The 19,613-nt window shown below is 60.8% G+C and overlaps 1 protein-coding gene across 2 annotated transcripts; it reads left to right on the top strand.

The window, feature by feature from the left end:
• The first annotated feature begins 3,238 nt into the window (after positions 1–3,238).
• On the top strand, positions 3,239–19,011 carry CS (citrate synthase). Of its 2 annotated transcripts, none has more exons than XM_034792520.1 (11): positions 3,239–3,427; positions 13,595–13,645; positions 13,951–14,058; positions 14,843–14,908; positions 15,005–15,136; positions 15,329–15,517; positions 16,435–16,634; positions 16,999–17,128; positions 17,215–17,316; positions 17,410–17,619; positions 17,844–19,011. In XM_034792520.1, the coding sequence occupies exons 1-11, from the start codon at positions 3,374–3,376 to the stop codon at positions 18,012–18,014; spliced, it is 1,413 nt and encodes a 470-aa protein (XP_034648411.1). In that variant the 5' UTR covers positions 3,239–3,373; the 3' UTR covers positions 18,015–19,011. The 2 variants fall into 2 exon arrangements, with proteins under 2 accessions (XP_034648411.1, XP_034648412.1); XM_034792521.1 differs by lacking the exon at positions 3,239–3,427 and adding an exon at positions 4,889–4,915.
• Positions 19,012–19,613: the final 602 nt, after the last annotated feature.

The raw sequence follows: 19,613 nt of genomic DNA, 5'->3' as shown, positions 1-19,613 counted from the left end.
CAGTATGTGGCTCCGGAGACAACGAGTAGGTTGCAGCATGTTTCACTGCAAGGTCATCAGGCCAGGGCACCAGGGATTGAAAGTCAGGATCAGCTGATGGGAGCTTTGGCCACCGAGGTGGTGGCTCTCAGCCAAGGTCCTAGTGGGGCAGGTCTCGCTGCCACAGAAACCTCTCCCTGGCTGGCAGAGAGGATACGGTCTGAATGGGCCATAGAGACTTAACTCTCCCCACCCACCTCCAGTAGTAGAGTGGGTCATTCCAGCCCCCAGCTTGAGTGTGTAGCCTGCCCTTCCTCTGCCTGAACAGAGGTTCCAGGCCTGCCAATCACCTCCCACTCCGACATCCTTTTGCTGGACCTCCCACCCTGCCCCGCTCCCATTGTCTCGTGATCAGTGACCCTAGTTCTTTTTGGGCCTCTCCCCTATTCAGGAGCTCCCTGCCCCACTGCGCCCAAATACACCCACACCCTTTGCCAGCCCTGGACGGAGTGAGAAATTAATAGAGAAAACTTGGGAGCTGCAAATATTTAACCCTCTAGCCCAGCAACCCCAGTGAGGCAGGGAGCCCAGCATTTCTTACAGCATGTGCTAGTAGCCGGCTCTGAAATCAGTGTCTCGGGGGAACACAGACCCCCGCCCGGTCGGGGAATTATCCCTCTTATACAGAGGAGGAAACTGAGGCACAGAGAGACGAACCAGTGGCAAAGGCAACAGCAGAGTTAGGAACAGGAACCATGTCCCAGCTATAAATCTGATTGTGAGAGCGGGACCAGACCCTCATCAGGGTCAAGCCCACGCCCCACCCATCTATCGAATCAGACTGCTTTACTCAGTGAGCGTTGGGAAAATCCAGGGGGTGTCCTTATGGAGTCCTAGGGGTTGGAGACCAGATCATGCACAATCTAGGTAGGGCCAGAAAGAGCAGTTCTCTCCCTTTGTCTCCCCAGGCCCTCAGCATCAGACGCTCTCAGCTGCGGTCAGAGGGCACAATAAAAAGCCTCTGCACAGAAGGGTGCTACCCACATTCCCTGCGGGAGAGGAAGTTTGGAAGGGTCCTGCTGGAGTGGGAGAGCAGAGGTGAGGCAGCGTTGCAGCAAGTGGCACACCAGACCAAATGGCCTGATGGTTTGATCCCAGACAGCAGAGGAGGGCACTGGGCTAGGCGGAGGCCAGCAGTCAGATCTGTAACTGCAGGAGATTAACGATTTATTATACCCCATTTCTCCTCCCCACCCACCCCCCGTCCTGTCATGTGTTCGCCACACGTAGCGTATCAGACCATATGGGCAGTGCCCTTGGTGTCATCTCAGTGCATTGCCCAGCGTAGCACTGAGCAGCAGCGTGCTCACACCACTGAGGACAACGCTCTCAATAAACCCCAATCCCAGCTGCGTCGGTCCAGGGGCGGAGACTCCACGAATGACTCCGAGCTCAGGTGAGCTGCTGAAAATCAAGCGGTGATTTTTCCAGCCTCAGATGGGGACTTGAACTCGGGACCCTAGAACTGGGGCTTCCTGCTCTGTTCTCCAGGCGAGCATGTAACTCAGGAGTCACGTGTGCATGGAAAGGAGACCACGAAGACTCCAGCCTGTTCTCCCAAAGCTGTATTGGCTCTGCAGGGTTTCCGTTCATAAACTAGGCACACGTGGCATTGAAGATGCAGGGAGGAACAGGCGCCAGGTACATTTTTAGAGTGGCTGGTATGACCCTGACGTCCTGAGCAGGAAATGCACTGTTGTTGCCTTTCGCAGCTGGGGCAGCAGGATTCTGACACATAAGGACCATATTGATACCTTACCAGATGCCAGACAAAACTGTGCTTAATTCATTCAATGTCTTCAAACTTAGTTCTTTCTCACCTTTGCAGCTTGGTTGATTTTCCATTGCAGTTATTCCACGCTACCCAACTCCAGCGGTTACGGGCCGAAGGGCAATTCTTGCCTGCACTTTAGGACTATGCGACATAGCGGGCCTGCTCCAATATAAGTCCCTGTTGCTGGGATATGGAGCTAGGGCAGGTCTGACTTTAGTGCCCCAAATATGGGCCTATATTTTTAGAGACGAAGGCTGTGAGTTCTATTTCCCACGCTGCTAGTGATTAACAGGCCACCTTGGAGAGCATTACCTGAAGGTTACTCAGAGCCTGGCTCTAGACAGCATTGTAAGGAGCGTTGTCGCCTGTCCTGGTTTTTTTCCAGATTTGGCCTTGCGTCAATGAGTGTGCTCCAAGCTTTGCAGGGCATTGGTGCGGGGCCGCAGGAGGAAAGGGATTATCCCAAAATGATGTGAGAAATTCCCTAAATGTCACGAGGGGGTTGAGGCATGGTGTGATGACATCCCCACACAATGACATCGTGACACAACAGCTTGCATTGTGACACGATAGGCATGTCAGCAACACAATCGAGTAATAGTCACAGGTGCTGCACCGTGGCGTCTCGCTGACTCCCATAATGCTTTGTCACCATATCTTCACATGACGCCATTATGCGTCTCAGCACCACAGCGAGGCTGCCACCTTGATACTTCGTCCTGACCGGACACCTTGTCATTGGCCACGCCACAGTGAGGCTGTGAGGGGCTGCCGTGTCATTGGCCGTGCCACAATGAGGCGGCGAGGCGACACCGTGTCATTGGCCGTGCCACAGCGAGGCGGTGAGGTAACGCCTTGTCATTGGCTGTGCCACAGTGAGGCGGCAAGGCGACACCGTGTCATTGGCCACGCCACAGCGAGGCGGTGAGGCGACACCGTGTCATTGGCTGTGCCACAGCGAGGCGGCGAGGCGACACCGTGTCATTGGCTGTGCCACAGCGAGGCAGCGAGGCGACACCGTGTCATTGGCCGTGCCGCAGCAAGGCAGTGAGGTAACGCCTTGTCATTCGCTGTGCCAGAGCGAGGCTCTGAGGCGTCACCATATGATTCAGCCCATTCTGGGATGAACTGAATATATGTTGCCCCTTCCACCCTCCCGCTCAGCCCGGGTGGGGGAGGGGAGGGGGCAATCCCATTGCGTTACACTGAGTTTTCAGGCATTTGATTAGGCCACCTATACCCAGGCCCCCTCCCTCCGCCATTACGTACCCCCCCGTCTAGGCCCCGCCCATCTCACCACCCCGGCCAATCGCCTAGCGCGGCGCGCCCACGAGGGGGCGGGGCTATGTTAATGACCTCCCCGACGGGCGGGCCGTCGCCCCCAGCGTGCTCCGCCCCCTTCGCTGTCGCGGCTGTGAGGACCCCTCCCCCCACCCCCGGGCGCCGCTCCCTCCTCGGCCGCCTCCTTCAACCTTGGTCCCGCCGCCGGCCCAGGCCCCCCGAGCGAGGCGGCTGCAGCTCCCGGCTCCCCGCGGCGCTCGGACCGCGCCTCCGCTCGCCATGACCTTACTGACCGCCGGCCGCCGGGCGGCCGCGCGCCTGCTGGGCGCCAAGGTGAGGCTGGGCCCGGGCCTGGGCCGCGCGCTGGGGGGGGTCACGTGGTGGGCGGGGGGTCCGGCAGCGGGGACAGGCTTATCCCGCGGGGGGGGGGCTGGGTGGCACCCTCAGTTCCCAGGGACCCCACGTGTGTGTGTGGGGGGGGCGTGTTAGCCGGGCTGAGCCGTGCGCCCCGTGCCCCCCCCCCCCCCCCCCCCGGGCTGCAGCCACTCGCCCCTCCCCACTGGTGTCTGGGGGCCCCCACGCGGGGCAGGGCTGCTCTGCCCTCCCCGGGGAGCCGGCTGGGGGCCCCCGCAGCGCTGGGCTCTCGCTTCCCGGGGCGCAAAGGGCCCTGGAGCCTCCCACCCGAGCTCTGGGCCTCTGCGGGCCCTGGCCTGGTCTCCCTCCCCGACCACTTAGGTGCCCTTCCTGGGTGCCCGAACCCCCTAGGATGAGGCTCTGTGGGGTGCCTGACCCCCTTAAGCGGGGTGCCTGACCCCCTTAAGCGGGGTGCCTGACCCCCTTAAGCGGGGTGCCTGACCCCCTTAAGCGGGGTGCCTGAACCCCTTGGGCCGAGGCTCTGCGGGGTGTAGGGTTCGTGGGCAGGTGGAAGCTGGGTGCCTGAACCCCTTGGGCCGAGGCTCTGCGGGGTGTAGGGTTCGTGGGCAGGGTGGAAGCTGGGTGCCTGAACCCCTTGGGCTGAGGCTCTGTGGGGTGTAGGGTTCGTGGGCGGGGGGGGGGTGGGAAGCCGGGTGCCTGAACCCCTTAGGCTGTGGTTCTGCTTCGTTCTGTGCAGCCCCAGTGGGGTGTAGGGTCCGACCCCCACAGGCCCGGTAACTACCGAGCGACCTCGCCTGGCTGGCAAAGTTTGGTTTCTAGCTCCGCGGTTTCGGTAACGGCGGCTTTCCCCGTGAGCCGAACGAAGTCACGGAAACTCAGCCGCCAGCGTCTTCTCCGGGCCGGGTTGTGCGCTGTGGTTCCTTGGACCTGGCAATGGCATAGCTGGAGGGAGGCTGTTCACGGCTCTGTGATGGGAGAGGGGCAAAGGGGGGCCCGAGGCGATATCTTTTATTGAACCAACTTCTGTGGGTGAGCGCGACCAGCTTTTGAGCCGCCCGGCGCCCTTCCTCCGGTCAAAGGGACATTCAGCCCGTCTGGCTCCGACTCCTGCCCAGCTGAGTTTCATCACAATCCCCTTCGGCAGCTTATCGAGCAGCACTTTTATTTTCGGATGACTTTTGACTTGCCCCCAGCGTTTCCCAGGGCGTTCTCCTTGGCTCCTCCGCCGGGTTTAATCGCTGAGGATCAGAAGAGCCAGGCAGGGACTCGGGCGCTGTTCGGGGCCTGGCTGCTGCGGGGGTGGGATCGGAAGTTTCGTCGGTACAGCAAGGCAAGCGAGCAGAGGAAACTGAGCAGATGACCAGAGTCCTAGAAAGCTAAAATTAGCACGTTCCTCGGTCTTTGACTGAAACAAAAGCCAAGGGAGCCAAGCTTATGGTGACCGGGGTAAACCCTTCAGCTTTATTCTTCTAATCCCGTCTCTCCGTGGGTTTTGTTTTCAGTTGGTTGCAAAAGGAGGGGGGGGAAATATAACCTTTATTAATGACAGGTTTCAGAGTAGCAGCCGTGTTAGTCTGTATCCGTAAAGAACAGGAGTACTTGTGGCACTTTAGAGACTAACAAATTTATTAGAGCATAAGCTTTCGTGGACTACAGCCCACTTCTTCGGGTCCAGGAGTGTCCCTGTACTTCTCGCATCTTTCTCACCCCTAATTCTGTTACGTTTGCGTCGGGTGGTTTAATGTTATATCCGAATTCCGAGCGTGAGGACGGAATAACAAGCGTGATCGGGGCGAGGCTGTGACTGGGAAAAACACTGCAAGCGGTGGTTGGATCCAGCTGCGTTTAGGATGTGGGGTATGTTCCTAGTTTCTGTGCTACAGGTGCCCAAATTTTGCCCATCTGAGGGCCACATTAACATCATGCCAGGAGGCTCTTCCCCCGTCCCTGACCGGCACCCATTGCCGCTGCCTGTCTTTAATCCAGAGGTATGACCTCTGGAAGGAAGGCCCAGCCAGGCCTGCAGTGCTCCATCTTGAGCCAAGTGGCCTGGCTGCATTGCATGCTGGGAGCCGTAGTTTTGGGTCGTCTCTCTCTTAAAGATGGAGGCGGCTGCAGTGTAGAAGCCGTGGGTACTTCGGCTGCCCTGGCCTACTCAGACGTGGCAGGTGAGGAGAGCAGGAACGTAGGTGAGATTTGCTAGCTACCGGTCGTGCGTCTCCCACAACTTCAGGCCCGAGCAGAAGAGGAGTGTCCCTGCTCTCCCCAATCTCGCTCAGGGGCTGATTCCTGATTAGCTCGTGTTCTGCGCGGACAACTCCTGTACGGCCTGATTAGGAACTGGCGGCTTTTAAAGGCCGAACTGAACGTGGGAGAGGCCGATAAAAAGCCGGGCCTGCGGTTGAGTAACTGCTGAAAAACCCCCACCTGTTCTTGTGCAACTCAACTCTTGTGGCCCTGAGACACCTGCCCAGCACCTCCTGGGTCAGCTTTGCTAACGCAGCTTTGTGGCTTTACCCTCCCCCCGCCCTCCTTCCCCACTTCGGCATGTCCTTGAATAGTTCCATAATTGCTGGAAATTAACCTCTGGGGCAGGTTGGTACGCGGGAGATGCAGTTTGGCCCAGTGAATATAGGTCACTGGCATGGGAGCCAGGGGCCCTGGCTTTGCCACTGACTTGCTGTTTGACCTTGAGCAAGTCACTTCCCCTTTCAGTGCCTTGGCTTTTTTCCCCTTCCCACCCATATCTGTCTGTAAGAGCCACCGGGCCTCTCAGCACTACAAATAGATCACCCTAACCTTCTCTGTGGAATGTTCTCCGGGGCGTGCCAGGTCCATCTGTGGAGGTCACCAGAGGAGCTGGCGAGTGGTGAGACAACGGCAGTATTTAGCACCCGGGGCTGCACAACTGGGAACTGGGCTCGATCTCTCTGCCTGTGAGTTCCTGGGGTCGGAGTGTGCATTGTCATGGCTGGGCCTCCTGCAGCCTGGCAATGTGGAAATCCATTGGGGGGAGGGATGAGACGCCCGGGGCTGGGGGAGGTGAGCGTAGGAGGGGATGAGTGAGAGGACTGGGCAGGCATCGAACTGAAGCTCTGAAAGCGAAGAACCTTGCCAGCAAGCCTGTGGGGCGTGCGAGGTCTCTACCCACTGACTCATGTACAGTCCAACTCCCCTGTGGGCCTTCTGACCGTAATCTGGTGCTGCCACCACCCCACCAATCAGCCCTCCCCTGGAATTGCAGTAGTGGGGATCCGTCACCAGTTGCTACCGTGCCACTTGGCAGGCCTGGCAGCTTTAACCTTGTGATCTTGCATTGCACTGGGAGTGTTGGGGTAAAGGTCAGGCTCTGGAAGAGGAGGGCGGTGTTTCCAACAAGCAATTCGGAGTTACCAGTCCGGGGACCCAAATTCAAGGGCAGCCTCTGACACTTTAAACATCTGTACAAGGAACGAGGTCGCAGGGCTCTGCTAAGAGATTTGGCCATAAAGCGCCGTGGCCTTGGTGGAAGGCCTGCGCCTTGCATTAGGAAGGAGGTGCCCTGTCAGAGGGCTCTCTGCACAGCTGGAACCCGTGACCCAACAGCTGAACGGACACTGTCTGCCATTATGGAATCTGACCCTGGGATTCCCAGCAGAGCTGGGGATGGAACCCAGGAGGCCTGGCTCCTAGTCCCCTCGCTCTAAACTATGCGTCTTGCCCAGTGCCACCTGCACACCAGCAACATGTGCGAGGCTACATGCGAGGTGGGCGTACAAAGAACACTCCTGTGGTCCTAGGAGATCTCAGTCTCCTATCCTTGCTGGGGGAACAGGCTCTGTTTTAACTGTCCCATTGTCTGGGTCAGGATTCACAAGGAAAGGGACTGAGCTCAGATATACTTGTAATTCCTCTTTCCCTGATGTGCTAAACATTGCCTTTAAACTGGAACCAGAAACCAATTCTCCCTGGTAACCATAACAGCCCTGAGTGTTTCCTGCTGATGTGATCGCTTTAATCCTCTTAGTGAACCACTCCCCAGGCCTGGAAAGACTCCTCTGTGGGCAGCAAGTGGTCCCATTGCACACACCCCTCTCTGTCCCTTGCTGCCTTCTGCCCTGTACCACCTCCGCGTCCAGTGACGCTATCAGACCTTGAGATCCACCTGCAACATGGTTCTTGTTCCGTGCATGTGACTGATGTCGGAGAAGCAGCCTGGACTAGCGGGTAGGGCCCCAGACTCGGAGTCTGGAAACCTGAATTCTGTTCCCAACCCTGCCACTTGCTTGCTGTGCGACCCAGGGCGAGTTGTTCCCCTCCACACGTCTTCTCTCTCTAGACTGGCAGCTCGTGGGGGCGGGGAGCTGTGTGCGCCCTGTCCGCACAGACTCTCCTGCTAGTTTAACCCTTTGTCTTTCTCCTTCCGCTGTCTGTCCCAGCCCCACGCTGGGCTCCTGTTGCTTTCATCTGCGAAGCAGTGAGCAAAACGCTGCTGCTCCCGAGCTGTTTGAACCATTGGATGACACTAAATCCCCTCCTTGGAGAGGCTGGGACACAGGGTTCCCATCTTGCCCCTCTCCCCTTTCCTCTGGGAACCTGCCAACTTGCAGGGTGGACTGAGCAAAACCCGTTTTAACACTGCCCTGGACTGCCCGGCTTAACCCCTCGGAGGGTAACAGCTGCCGCTCTGCCCTGCGGTGCTGATGGATTGCAGCGGGCGATGGAGTACAATGCACAGCCCTGCCGCTGCTGCTTGCTCCAGGTGTGTCCTCCCCTGGGTCCGTCCTGGGGAGGAGAGAGGAACGTGCTGGTCCAGTCAGGTCTTGGCGTCTCAGCAGCGACTGCCCACAAAGGAGGTCAGTTGGTGTTCATTTAAAACGATCCTCGTGCCGTAGGGTTAAATCTTTGCAATAAGGCAGACTCTGGGTGGAGGCCTTGGGAGGGGCGAGGGGGTGGGATGCTGGGCGTGGGGGAGATGGCCCAGAACGCGTTCCTGTTCGGCTAACTCCGGCTCCCCCGTAATGAGAGACGTCTGTGACTCGACTTCCTTTGTGCCGCCCGGCTGGCTGGGAAGAGAACTAGGAAAATGGAGCAGAGCTCAGGGCTATTAACTGCTCTGGTGGACGGCGTTTCGTTCCTAGTTCGATCTGGGGTTTGTGGGTCTATCGCTTTGTGCCGTCTGCTCAGCTCTCGCAGACTTTGCAGCAGTGTCTGGAACTGCCGAATCTTCCCAGCCAGCAGGACCGAATGGAAAAACGGAGTCGCTTGCGAGCTCTGCCAGCGCCGTCCCTCAGGGACCCTGTGTGTTCCACAGAATCGACGGGCTGGTGTGGGGAGGGCGACCAGACAGCAAATGTGAGAAATTGGGACAGGGTGTGGGGGGGTAATAAAGACCCCCAAGTCGGGCCTGTCCCTATAAAATCGGGACATCTGGTCACACTAGGTGTGGGGGAACCTTGTTACAGCCCGTGGGGGGGACAGGTCTGTCCCATCTAGGCTCCAGCATGGCTGAGTAGCTGGGACATGTGGTATCAGTTGACCCAGGGTAGGAGGCAGTGAGTCAGAGCCAGGCTTTAGTCCCAGCTCTGCCCTGATTGGCGACGTGACTTCAGACCAGGCCCTTTCTGGCTGTGATGGGGGTGGATATACCCCCCCTCCCCCGGGGGCCATGGGATGGAGCTAGCAACAAGCTGTGCCAATGTGCTGTTCTTCCCGCCCACCCCCAGGTGCCTGGAGCCCAATGGTCACCCTCCCCCGATAACTAATTCCTCCCCCTTCCTTGCTGGAGGAGACACCCAAGGAGGAAGTTGTCTCCAGGGTAACATTGTGCTTGACACGGGCGTGGCCTGTGGTGACTCTGCACTGCAAGACTTTGCACCATGCCTGGCGGGTGGATCACCGGCGGGGACCTGTTCTGGGCTAGCAGGGAGGGCAGGGCTCAGACTGGCACGTGGCGGTGGTCACAAACCACTGGACGGAGGGGTGCCGGCGGCTGCCCCCTCTCTGGTTGTTTGTGTTTGATCATCAGGGGAGATTGCAAGGCCCTATGGACCTCTCGCCCCGCCAGTGTTGACGGGGGCGGCTGGCAGCCCTCTCCCTGCTTGGGTTCGTGTTGAGCCGGGTTCGTGGCTGTGGGGCTGTTTTGCAAGGCGAGCACAGGCTGGGTGTGAGGTCGCTGGAGTTCCCTGGGACTGTCAGCGGAACCATCCACTCCTTAGTGTCTGCAGTACAGCACGTGTCCGTCTCGCTGCTGGTCCTGAACCAGATGTGAATCCAAGAGGTCCCGAGCAGCATGGCGCAAAGGGGCGACTAGCGTAGCCTGCAGACGCGTCCGGTCTCCTGGCTTTGTGACCCCCCCCCCTCCCCCGCCCAGCTTGTCCGTTCCAGCCCCTTGGTGTGTTTCAGTGGGACGCCTTTCAGGCTGAGCTAGACCAGTGCGGCTGCTCTCTGCTAGAAGAGCCTTGATCTTTTAAATAAAAGCACCTGTTTGCATAAGAGGGTGAGCTCCGGGCTAGGAGCCAGGCTCCAGGCTCTGTTCCCCACGGTGCCGCTTCACCTCTGCTTCGGTCACCCCGCCTGTAAGGAGAGAGAGAGAGCACCTCGGCGGCCGTGGTAAGGTTAGACGTGAGGAAGGCGTTGCTACGAACGTCGTCAAGGAGAGAAGTTGGCGATTGCTTCTCGTAGCGAAGGGAATATCTGGGTCACGGCTGCTTCTGTCCACCCGCTGTCTGCAAATATAAACACCCCCACCACCCCCCCGGCTCCCTCGTGGGTGAATTTGCCAAAGAGCGCCTCCAGGTCCAGGGAGGGATGTCTGCTGCTTCTGTACAACCTGTGTGGCCTGTTCTGGGACCCACGCCACTTGTTTGAAAGCCTTTTCGGTTTGCTCAGAACAACCTCCCTGAACTTGGGCGTCTGATCTGGGACCGGCTGCTCCCGTTCCAAGGGGGAAACCAGGCTAGGTTATTCCGCCTGAGTTCTCCTGTTCAGCTGCTAGATCGGCGCAGGCCCGGGGGGGATACTGCCACGTCTCGGTGCTCTCCCTCCTGGTAACTCGCAGGAGTCTGGTATCAGACCCTTCCGGTCGGCACTGACAGCGGCCGGATACTGACTCCTGGGTTTCTAGATACTAACTGGCCTAAAGTGATTCCTCCTTTGGCGAGCTGAGTTAAGAGCTGCATCTGTCCAATCCGAGGTTTGGGTCTCGGTCTAACCGCATCCGCACTGTGGGGAGATAAGCGATACCGTCTGTCAGTTCAACCCTACCCCGGTAGAAGGCCAGTGTGTAGGCCAGGGCTAACCCGTCTGCAGTGGGGAGAGGAGACGGGCACAGAGTGACACTTCCCGCTCCATGGATAGCCCAGCTGTTCCTCCCCCCGCCTAGAGCTCAAACTTCAGTGCACCGCGACCCCCTTCGGACAACACAAATGACTACATGGCGCGGTGGGGGAGAGGGGAGCCCCGGGCTGAAGCCCTCCGGCAGCAGGGCTCGCACTTCGGCTTCAGCTCCAGGCCCCAGCTAACCTAACGCTGGCCCTGGTGACTCCATTAAAATGCAGTCGTGACCCACATTTTGAGACCCGCTGGCCTAGGGTGACTTGACCCACCACATGGCCTCAATATCTGCTTCAGCGTGGGGTTTCTGGAAGCACCCCGAAGCGCTGCTTCTCTTCCCTGGCGTTCTCGTGGGCTGGAGAGCAGATTCCCACACTCTTGCCTTGGAGAGGACAAACCTTGGTGGGTGACTAAGAGGTGCTCGCTGCCCCAGGGCAGGCTCTTTCACATGCAGAAAGTGCTGGGCTGGCTACAAGGGAAAACATGCTAGACTAGTTAGGCGGGAAAATTCCCCCCCCCTCCCTCAAGCCAGCCATAAGGCCTGCTCAGTAGCCATCCCTGACGCTCCTCACCAGAGCAGGAGTGTTGAGTCCGAAAGCTCTGCCCTCGGAGCTATTGTGGGGCAGTGTTTGCGCTGCAGGCGCTCGCGATCTGTGGTCCCGTCTGGTCTCGGAATCTATGAATCCGACTCGGCTCCTCCTTGGAATGTATCTTCCGCCTCCCTGGATCCCAGGTGGCTCCAGCTTTCCGTCTTGTTTCTTTAACCTCCGTGCGACCGTTCCTGTGTGCTGTGACCCGGCTCCTGTTTTCCACCCCAGAAGTGGCTCCCTCTTAGGGCACGTCTCCACTAAAGCGCTGCATCGGCGTAGTAGGACGCCGCACGCCGACAGGAGAGAGCTCTCCAGCGGCATAGTGAATCCACCTCCCCAAGAGGCGGTAGCTATGGCAAGGGGAGAAGCCCTCCCAGCCACATAGTTCTGGCTACGTGGGGCAGGGGGTAGGCGTGTACGGCGGTATTGCTCGGGGCGGGGTGGATTTTTCACACCCCCGAGTGACGGAGTTATGCTGATATAGGTCTGTAGCCTAGACCTTAGTGGCCGCTGATGTTCTCCCGTGTCGGTTTCTAAAGCCCTTGGACCCCCTTTGCACACAAGGTTTGATGTGCATGTTGAGACGTTTGCATAGCCGGGATCATTCCCCTGTTCCCTGCAGCTAAACACATCCCCCGACTAGCTGTTCCTGGCCGTTTTCCTTGCGCCGCTGGAGGCGAGCAGGATGTTCCAAACCATTGAAGGAGGGAACAGCAGAAGCCGTCCTGAGCAGAATCCCAAACCAGCCCGTTGTGTACAGAACAAATCACCAGGGTTTTGTTCCCCAGCCGCTTGTGCCAGGATTTTGGCATTGCCGGGCCAACTCGAAACACTCTTGCTTGTGTGGGGGCCGCACTGAAGTTCTGGATTTGCAGCAAGAACTCCGACTGCAGCAGCAGCCCCGAGAGCAGGCAGCAAACCTGTCCGCTTAGCGCTTCCCGGATGAGCGGGAAGTGCCCGGTTGCCAGTCAAAGCGGCCTGGCCCTTCTGGGAGGAGAGATGCCTTCTCCAGCGGAACAAAGGCCCCGATTGACCTACTGTCAGCGGGTCTCCGCCGCGATGCCCGCAAAGAATTGCAAAGCACGTTCTATGGACTGGCTGTCAAGTGCCGTCTGTACCTGCAAATCCCAAGTGCTCTAGCGGGAGCTGAGGGTACAAAACGGCAGGTCACTCCTGGAAAGCCTGCCCCGGGCGGGACCCCCCTTCCAATAACAGCAGCACAAACCCATGGCTGTATAGCTGAAACCTGCCACCACCCCCACAAGAGGGGGGGGGGGGGTTACTAGTGACTCAGTGTCCTAGCATCTCATTAGCCAGCTCCCAAATGTAACTAGCCTTGTGTTGGGGGCCACTGTGTGTCATTTAATGGCAGCGTTTCAGTCCCCGAGTGATGCGCTCCGAGGGTAAACAGCAGCTTCCGGAAAGATTTTTATTTTTCTCCATAAGCATGTCTGCATTTTACTGAACCCAGGGCCCTACGCGGGCAATGGGCAGCCCTGAGCTCGGGGCTCGGCTGTTCCACTCCAGCGCTAAAGGACCCAGCCGGTCTCTCTCCCTGATCCCAACGCTGGGGAAGCAGCCTGCAGGTATTCAAGGCCGCTCACCCGGCAGGATTGGCTGGCTCTGAACCTGCACAGTGCCCTCCCCCAGCCCTGCCTACGCCAAGCCAGGAATGACTCATGCTGCGCTCTCAGCTGTACTGACAGGAACAATCCCGCTCTTGCCAAGCGTCGTGCGGCTACTACTGCCGCCCAATGGGGGTGTGGTAGGGGCATGCCCGTAATCGGAGAGAGTGACCGAATCAGCCACGCTCCTGCCGGAGTGAGAGGTGGAAGCGGCTTTCCTGGGGCGTGATCTGCACAAAGCAAAACGAAATGCCCCGTTTCCTCCTGGCCCAGAGAGAGGAGGCGGCGGAATTGAAATGTTTTCTTTGTCCGGGGCACCCACCTCCTGGACAAACTGCTCTGGCTCCAATAACTCCCCGAACTAGAGCTTTGCTTCCACATTCCCAGTCAGTGACCTGGTCAAAGCTGTGCTGTCTGGTTCACCTGCTTGCAGCAGCGGGAATATTGGGATGGGGGGGGGGGGTATGATTGTTTCCCTGCTGGTGTCAGCCAGGTGACATTGACCTGCCTAGTGTAACACTGACATAGGCTGAGATCTTGTGCTCCATGGCACTGCCAGGCTAACGTGTAAGAGGCCCCCCCCTCTCTCTTTGCAGAATGCGCCGTGTATCTTCTTCGCTGCCCGACACGCCAGCTCTGCTTCCACGGTAAGTAGAGACCTCTGCCTCTCACCTCGGGGGGAGGGGGGGTGCATGTCCCTGGCTTCTCCAGTCCAGCGGTTCCAGTGCTCCTCATGGCCTCGCCCCAAAGGGAAACCACCCCAGAGCCGCCGTTCAAGTCCCATCGCTGTCTGGCCTCCTTCGGAGGGATTTCTGTGCAATGCAAACCAGAGACCCTAAGGGGCTCCGAGCGACCCTCCCTCCCAAGCAGTGCCGGGGGTAGCGATGCTAAGCTCCGCCGTGGGGCAGTGCTGCCCCTCACCAGCTCTCTTGTTTCTCCCCCCGACATACAGAACCTGAAAGACGTCCTGGCCAACTTGGTTCCCAAGGAGCAGTCGAGAATCAAGAGCTTCAGGCAGCAATATGGCAACACGGTCATCGGGCAAGTCACTGTGGAGATGGTGAGTGGGGCCGGCGCGGGCTGGCTCATGCGGTCTCCGTTGGGTTGGGGCTGGCGCTGGACACCTTGTTCTCTCCCTCCCCCTAGAGGGACTGGCCTTTACCCATAAACCCTGCGCCAGGCAGCCAGCCTAGCCCAGTGCCGCCCCACCCTGCCACGCTGGATCAGTTCCACAGGCCCGTCTCGGCAGGCTCCCTTTCTCCTGGATGGGCCCGCTGGGGTGTTTAATCTGGTGCTCCGCCCTGGCCGTGGCCAATAGCTGCTTCTAAGCCGTGTGGAAGCCCCCTTGGGTCGCAGTGGCCCCGATGCACTGCTCTGGGCTGGGCACTCTGCTGGCGGTCGCTTTGCGCCTGGAAATCGAGGTGCGATCGCTGTGTCCTTAGCGAGCACCGCGTGAGACGGGGCGTTACCCAGGCAGGGTGTGGAGATGGGACGGTGGTAGCCCAGAGGCCTGCCCTGGTTCATCCAGCGCAGCCTGGCGGCTCCACAGAGAGGTGGCTGGGGCTGTAACACCGCTGGGCTTGCGGGGTTGAGAGCCAACCGTCGGTGCTGCCGGAGACCCAGCCAGGCGGTTCAAAGCAGCACTGGGATCCCCGTGGAGCAGCATCTCTCCCTGCACCGGTCCCGCGGGGCCTGTGCTCAGGGGAGAGCAGAGCTGTGGCGGACGGTGAAATCGGCGCTGGTGCCGAGAGGCCGCTCTGCTCCCTGACAGCGGGGAGACGACTCTGGCTGCAGCGAGCAACCTCTGAACCCCGCTAACTGCCTCCTGGCTCTGTCCCTTCCAGGTGTACGGCGGGATGAGAGGCATGAAGGGGTTAATATACGAGACCTCTGTCCTGGACCCTGATGAGGTAAGGCCTTCGCCGTCCGTCCGTCCGTCACCCCCCCCCACTCCCGGCCGCCCCCTCTCCTCGGAGACTGATTCCCTTCTCCTCCCTTCTCTCCAGGGCATCCGCTTCCGCGGGTACAGCATCCCCGAGTGCCAGAAGCTGCTGCCCAAAGCCCCAGGAGGGGAGGAGCCCCTGCCCGAGGGCCTGTTCTGGCTGCTTCTGACCGGAGACATCCCCACTCAGGAACAGGTGAGGCGGGGGGGCTCTGGCCGGGGCTCTGGGCTCTGTGACTTAAGCCCCGATCTCTCGTGGCCTCGCAATGGTGCCGCAGCCTGTTCTCCGCGCCGGGCCTGGCCCGCCAGCCCCGGTGGGGGCAGGCAGCCTGCGCCCCCAGCCCCTCAGTGCTCCCCGGCTAACCCCGTGTGGTGTTTCCTCCCTCAGGTGAGCTGGGTCTCCCAAGAGTGGGCCAAGAGGGCGGCTCTGCCCTCCCACGTGGTGACCATGCTGGACAACTTCCCCACCAACCTGCACCCCATGTCCCAGCTCAGCGCCGCCATCACCGCCCTCAACAGCGAGAGCAGCTTCGCCCGGGCCTACTCCGAGGGCATCAACCGGGCCAAGTACTGGGAGGTAGGGCGCGAGGCCTGTGAGCTGTGCCGGGATGCGCCCCGCTGAGGCCAGGCCCAGCTGGGCACCCTGCTGCCCGCATTGGGCCATGGAGAGCGTCTGGCCTGCAGCCCGGCAGCCGGCGAGAGCCGACCTCCCGACACCAGCGGCTGGAAGCCGCAGCGTGGGTGGGTCTGGGGCCAGGGCATGGCTGGCTCTGACGCTGACTCCCTCTGGGGCCTTGTCGGAGTCACGTTCCCCTCGGCCTCAGTTTGCCCACCTGTACAATGGGGCTAGTGCTGGGCTGGAGGATGGAGCAACGCTTGCACAGGGCCAGCTGCACCCGTCCTTGTAAGGCAGCCGAGCTGGTTTCCTCTCGGCCCAACTCCCTGCCATCAGAGCGGAGAATTTCTGGCCTCTGGGTGTGTAACAGTGTATTACCTGGAGCCCGTGCTGGAGGGACGCCGGCTGTCTGGGCGGGTGAGTCTGTGGCTTCTCCTCCTCACTGCTCTCCAGTAGCTTTCCCTGCCTGTTACCGTCTCTCCGAATTACCCAATTTCCCCTGCCCTGGCACGGTTGGCACCTCCGCCTCCCCCAACCTACGGCTGGTTAAAGCAAGCTGTGCGGTCAGGGGCCTGGTTCTCCATTTCCTGCTCAGAGCACTGGGACGTGTCGTGATTTAACTCCCCGCTATAGACACGGGCTGTCGTGTCACTGAAACGCAGCCACCTCTAGGGTGGGACAAGGCAGCCTTCAAACAGCGGCCCCTGTGCGCAGCCGGGACGGCGCACGGTCCCTCTGCTCCGCACGCCCCCGTTTGCTCGCGTGGCCCAAGGACGCTGGGCAGGCCAGGAGCAAAGCGGGAGGGGCGTGGGGGTCCCTGGCCGAGCCGTGGTGCTGCTGTCCTCGGTGAGCAGCCTGCCTTCTCCCCGTCCCCGCAGTTCATCTACGAGGACTCCATGGACCTGATCGCCAAGCTGCCTTGCATCGCCGCCAAGATCTACCGCAACCTGTACCGCGAGGGCAGCAGCATCGGGGCCATCGACCCCAGCCTGGACTGGTCCCATAACTTCACCAACATGCTGGGCTACAGCGACCCCCAGTTCATCGAGCTCATGCGGCTCTACCTCACCATCCACAGGTGCGAACCGCGCTGGGGGCTGGGAAGGGCTGCGGCTGGGAGCGAGGCTGGCGTGGTGGAGCCGCCCTGGGGAGAGGCAGGAGCGTCCCTGCATGGGAGGAGGAGGTTGGAACTCCAGAGCCCTGTAACCAGGGCAGAGGGGAGCCCTGCCCTGGTCGGCAGAGCTCAGGCAGGCCAGGCTCTGAGCCCCCCGCAGTTCAGCGCAGGCCGGGGTGGAACCGGGGCAGGGCTCTGAAGGCTGCAGCTGGATCCAGCCTCCCCACCCTGAGAGAAGCTGCTCCCTGAATTGGCCGGGCGGGCTGGCAGCCCCCAGCTCAGGCAGTAGGTCGGCTGCCGCCCTCTGCTAACCGTCTCCTCCCTGCAGTGATCACGAGGGCGGGAACGTCAGCGCCCACACCAGCCACCTGGTGGGCAGCGCCCTCTCCGACCCGTACCTCGCCTTCGCCGCGGCCATGAACGGCCTGGCCGGGCCGCTGCACGGCCTCGCCAATCAGGTAGGGGTTGCGTGGCCTGCGTGGTGGGGGGTGGGGAGAGGGGGACACGGTCCCGGCCTCACCCCCCGTGCCCTCTCTCGGCGCAGGAGGTGCTGGTGTGGCTGACAAACCTGCAGAAAGAGCTGGGCCAGGACGTGCCTGATGAGAAGCTGCGAGATTTCATCTGGAACACGCTGAACTCCGGCCGGGTGAGTCCCCCTGGGCTGCGGGAGCAGTGCTGAGTCTGGGCGACTGCCCCCCACCCCCCATCTGCGCTAACCCCAGGCCTCCTGTCGCCGCAGGTGGTCCCTGGCTACGGCCATGCCGTGCTGAGGAAGACGGACCCCCGCTACACCTGCCAGCGGGAGTTTGCCCTCAAGCACCTCCCCAAGGACCCCATGTTCAAACTGGTGGCGCAGCTCTACAAGATCGTCCCCAACGTGCTCCTGGAGCAGGGCAAGGCCAAGAACCCCTGGCCCAACGTGGACGCGCACAGCGGGGTGCTGCTGCAGGTAAGGTGCCAGCCCCCTCGGGGCTGCTGGTGAGGGGCGCCCCCGAGCCCTGCTCTGCCCTGGCCCCTCCAGCTCGCCCTCCCCGGGCGCAGCAGGCAAGACTCTGAGCCCACCCTGGCACTGGGAGCCAGCCCACCACAGCCCCCAGGGCCTGAGCATCTCCCAGGCCCAGATCCTGCGGGCCACTGGCCTAACCCCGCGCCCCGCTCCTCTCCCCTCTGCAGTATTACGGCATGAAGGAGATGAATTACTACACGGTGCTGTTCGGCGTCTCGCGGGCCCTGGGCGTCCTGGCCCAACTCATCTGGAGCCGGGCGCTCGGCTTCCCGCTGGAGAGACCCAAGTCCATGAGCACGGACGGCCTCATGCAGCTCGTGGGCTTCAAATCGGGTTAAAGGAAGGGATGGGATGTGGGGGGGGAGCCTGTGCTTGCCAGCTGTCCAGGGGCTGTTTAAAGAGACAGTACACCTTTTCCCTTCCAAGGGCCTCGGCCAGACGCTAGAATTAAACCTTTCTCTGAGGCACTGACCATAAGTTTCAGGTTATTTATGGTGTAAATTAAAACAATCAGCCCCCTTCCTATCGCCCCTAATCCGCCTGCCGCCGTTAGCGGCACCTCTGTTAAACTCCTGAGCCAACCAGAGTCCAGCTGCCCCTCCCCCCCCCCCCGCACGGCTTTCTAGGCCAGCCCGCCCTAGCCCCCCGGCCAGGAGAGGAGGGTCCTTTCCCAATCATGTACCGTGCTGACTGCTGCCTTGTCCATATCCCAGCCCCATAGCCAGACACGCTCCTAGGCCCAGATCAAACCTGCTCGCTTAGCCCTGAGGGGGGTTGGCGTGTGAACGCTTGAATCGCTTCCTTTGCCTTGGTCCTCCTCTCCTGCCACCTTGAGTCGGGGCATCTCTGGGCTTTTCCTCGTCCCGGGGCAGGGCCTGGGGCACCCTTGCTGTGCACCGGGGCATGGACCCTTTCTCATCCCACCCCCCTAGGACTTCCCTGGCTTGCTGCCGCAGGGGCATTGCGGGCTGAGTCCAGGCCTTCCCCTAAGCCCCACTGCTGCCTGGGGGGGAAGATCTGTGCTTAGGCTTTCTCTCGGCGTGGCGTTGGGGCCAGAGGCGTGGGGCAGCCCGGCCACGCGAGGACGTGATTTCCTAGGCACGAGCAGCGGGGGCGTGCGGCAAGCCACATTTGTGAGCAGTTGCAGTGCAAAAGTGACCCTGTCTCCCGAGGAAGGACGCGATACACTCCTCCCCCGCCCCGGTTCTGTGTGTTTGTGTGAATACCCGTGTCCCCTAACCGCCCCCGGGCCGCTGGGTGGGCTCTGGCCACGGCCTGGCGCAGCCTGGGGGGGGCTCTGTACAAAATGCAAAATAAATGTTTTTATTAACAAAACTGCTTCCCTGGTGTGTCGGAGGCGCCAGCGGGCAGGATGCAGCCCCGGCCTGGCCATGGGGGCAGGGCCCTGGGGTTCGGATCCTCAGCTGAGGGGTGACTTCCCCAAGTGGTTCTGGGCCTTATGCCACCAGCTGTGCCTGGCCCCTCCTGCAGGACAGCAGCCAGGCCCCGAATAGCGCTGTGAGCCCCCCTCGCGCCACAACCTCGCATGGTCTAGGTGCCGTTTCCCACATGTCCACACGAGGGCGCCATTATCCTTCCCCAGGCTCTGGGTCCCTCTGAATGGGGCGGGGGCTGCGGGGAAGGTCCTGGCAGCTGGCCCTGGCCGAGAACGGTGTAGTCCTGGCATTATGGCCTGGACGTTAGGAGCTCAACTCCTGCCCCAGTGCCCGGCCGCCAGGGCAGGCTGCTAAGCCGGGGGGTGGAGGGGCAGGATGGAACTGACGTCCCCTCCCACTCGCTGCTTGGTACCTGGCTCTGACCGCCAGCCCAGCCCAGGGTTAACTGAGCAGTGCCCTGTTGCTCCACCCTGGGGCTTTCCCGGCCTGTCCTGCTGGGCGGGGGGGGGCTGGGGAGGGAGCTGGGCCCAGGGAGCCGGT

Source organism: Trachemys scripta, chromosome 16 (assembly GCF_013100865.1).
Source record: "Trachemys scripta elegans isolate TJP31775 chromosome 16, CAS_Tse_1.0, whole genome shotgun sequence".
NCBI lineage: Eukaryota > Metazoa > Chordata > Testudines > Emydidae > Trachemys > Trachemys scripta.
The sequence above is the reverse complement of the archived record's forward strand: the minus strand, read 5'-3'. Positions and strand labels throughout refer to the sequence as shown.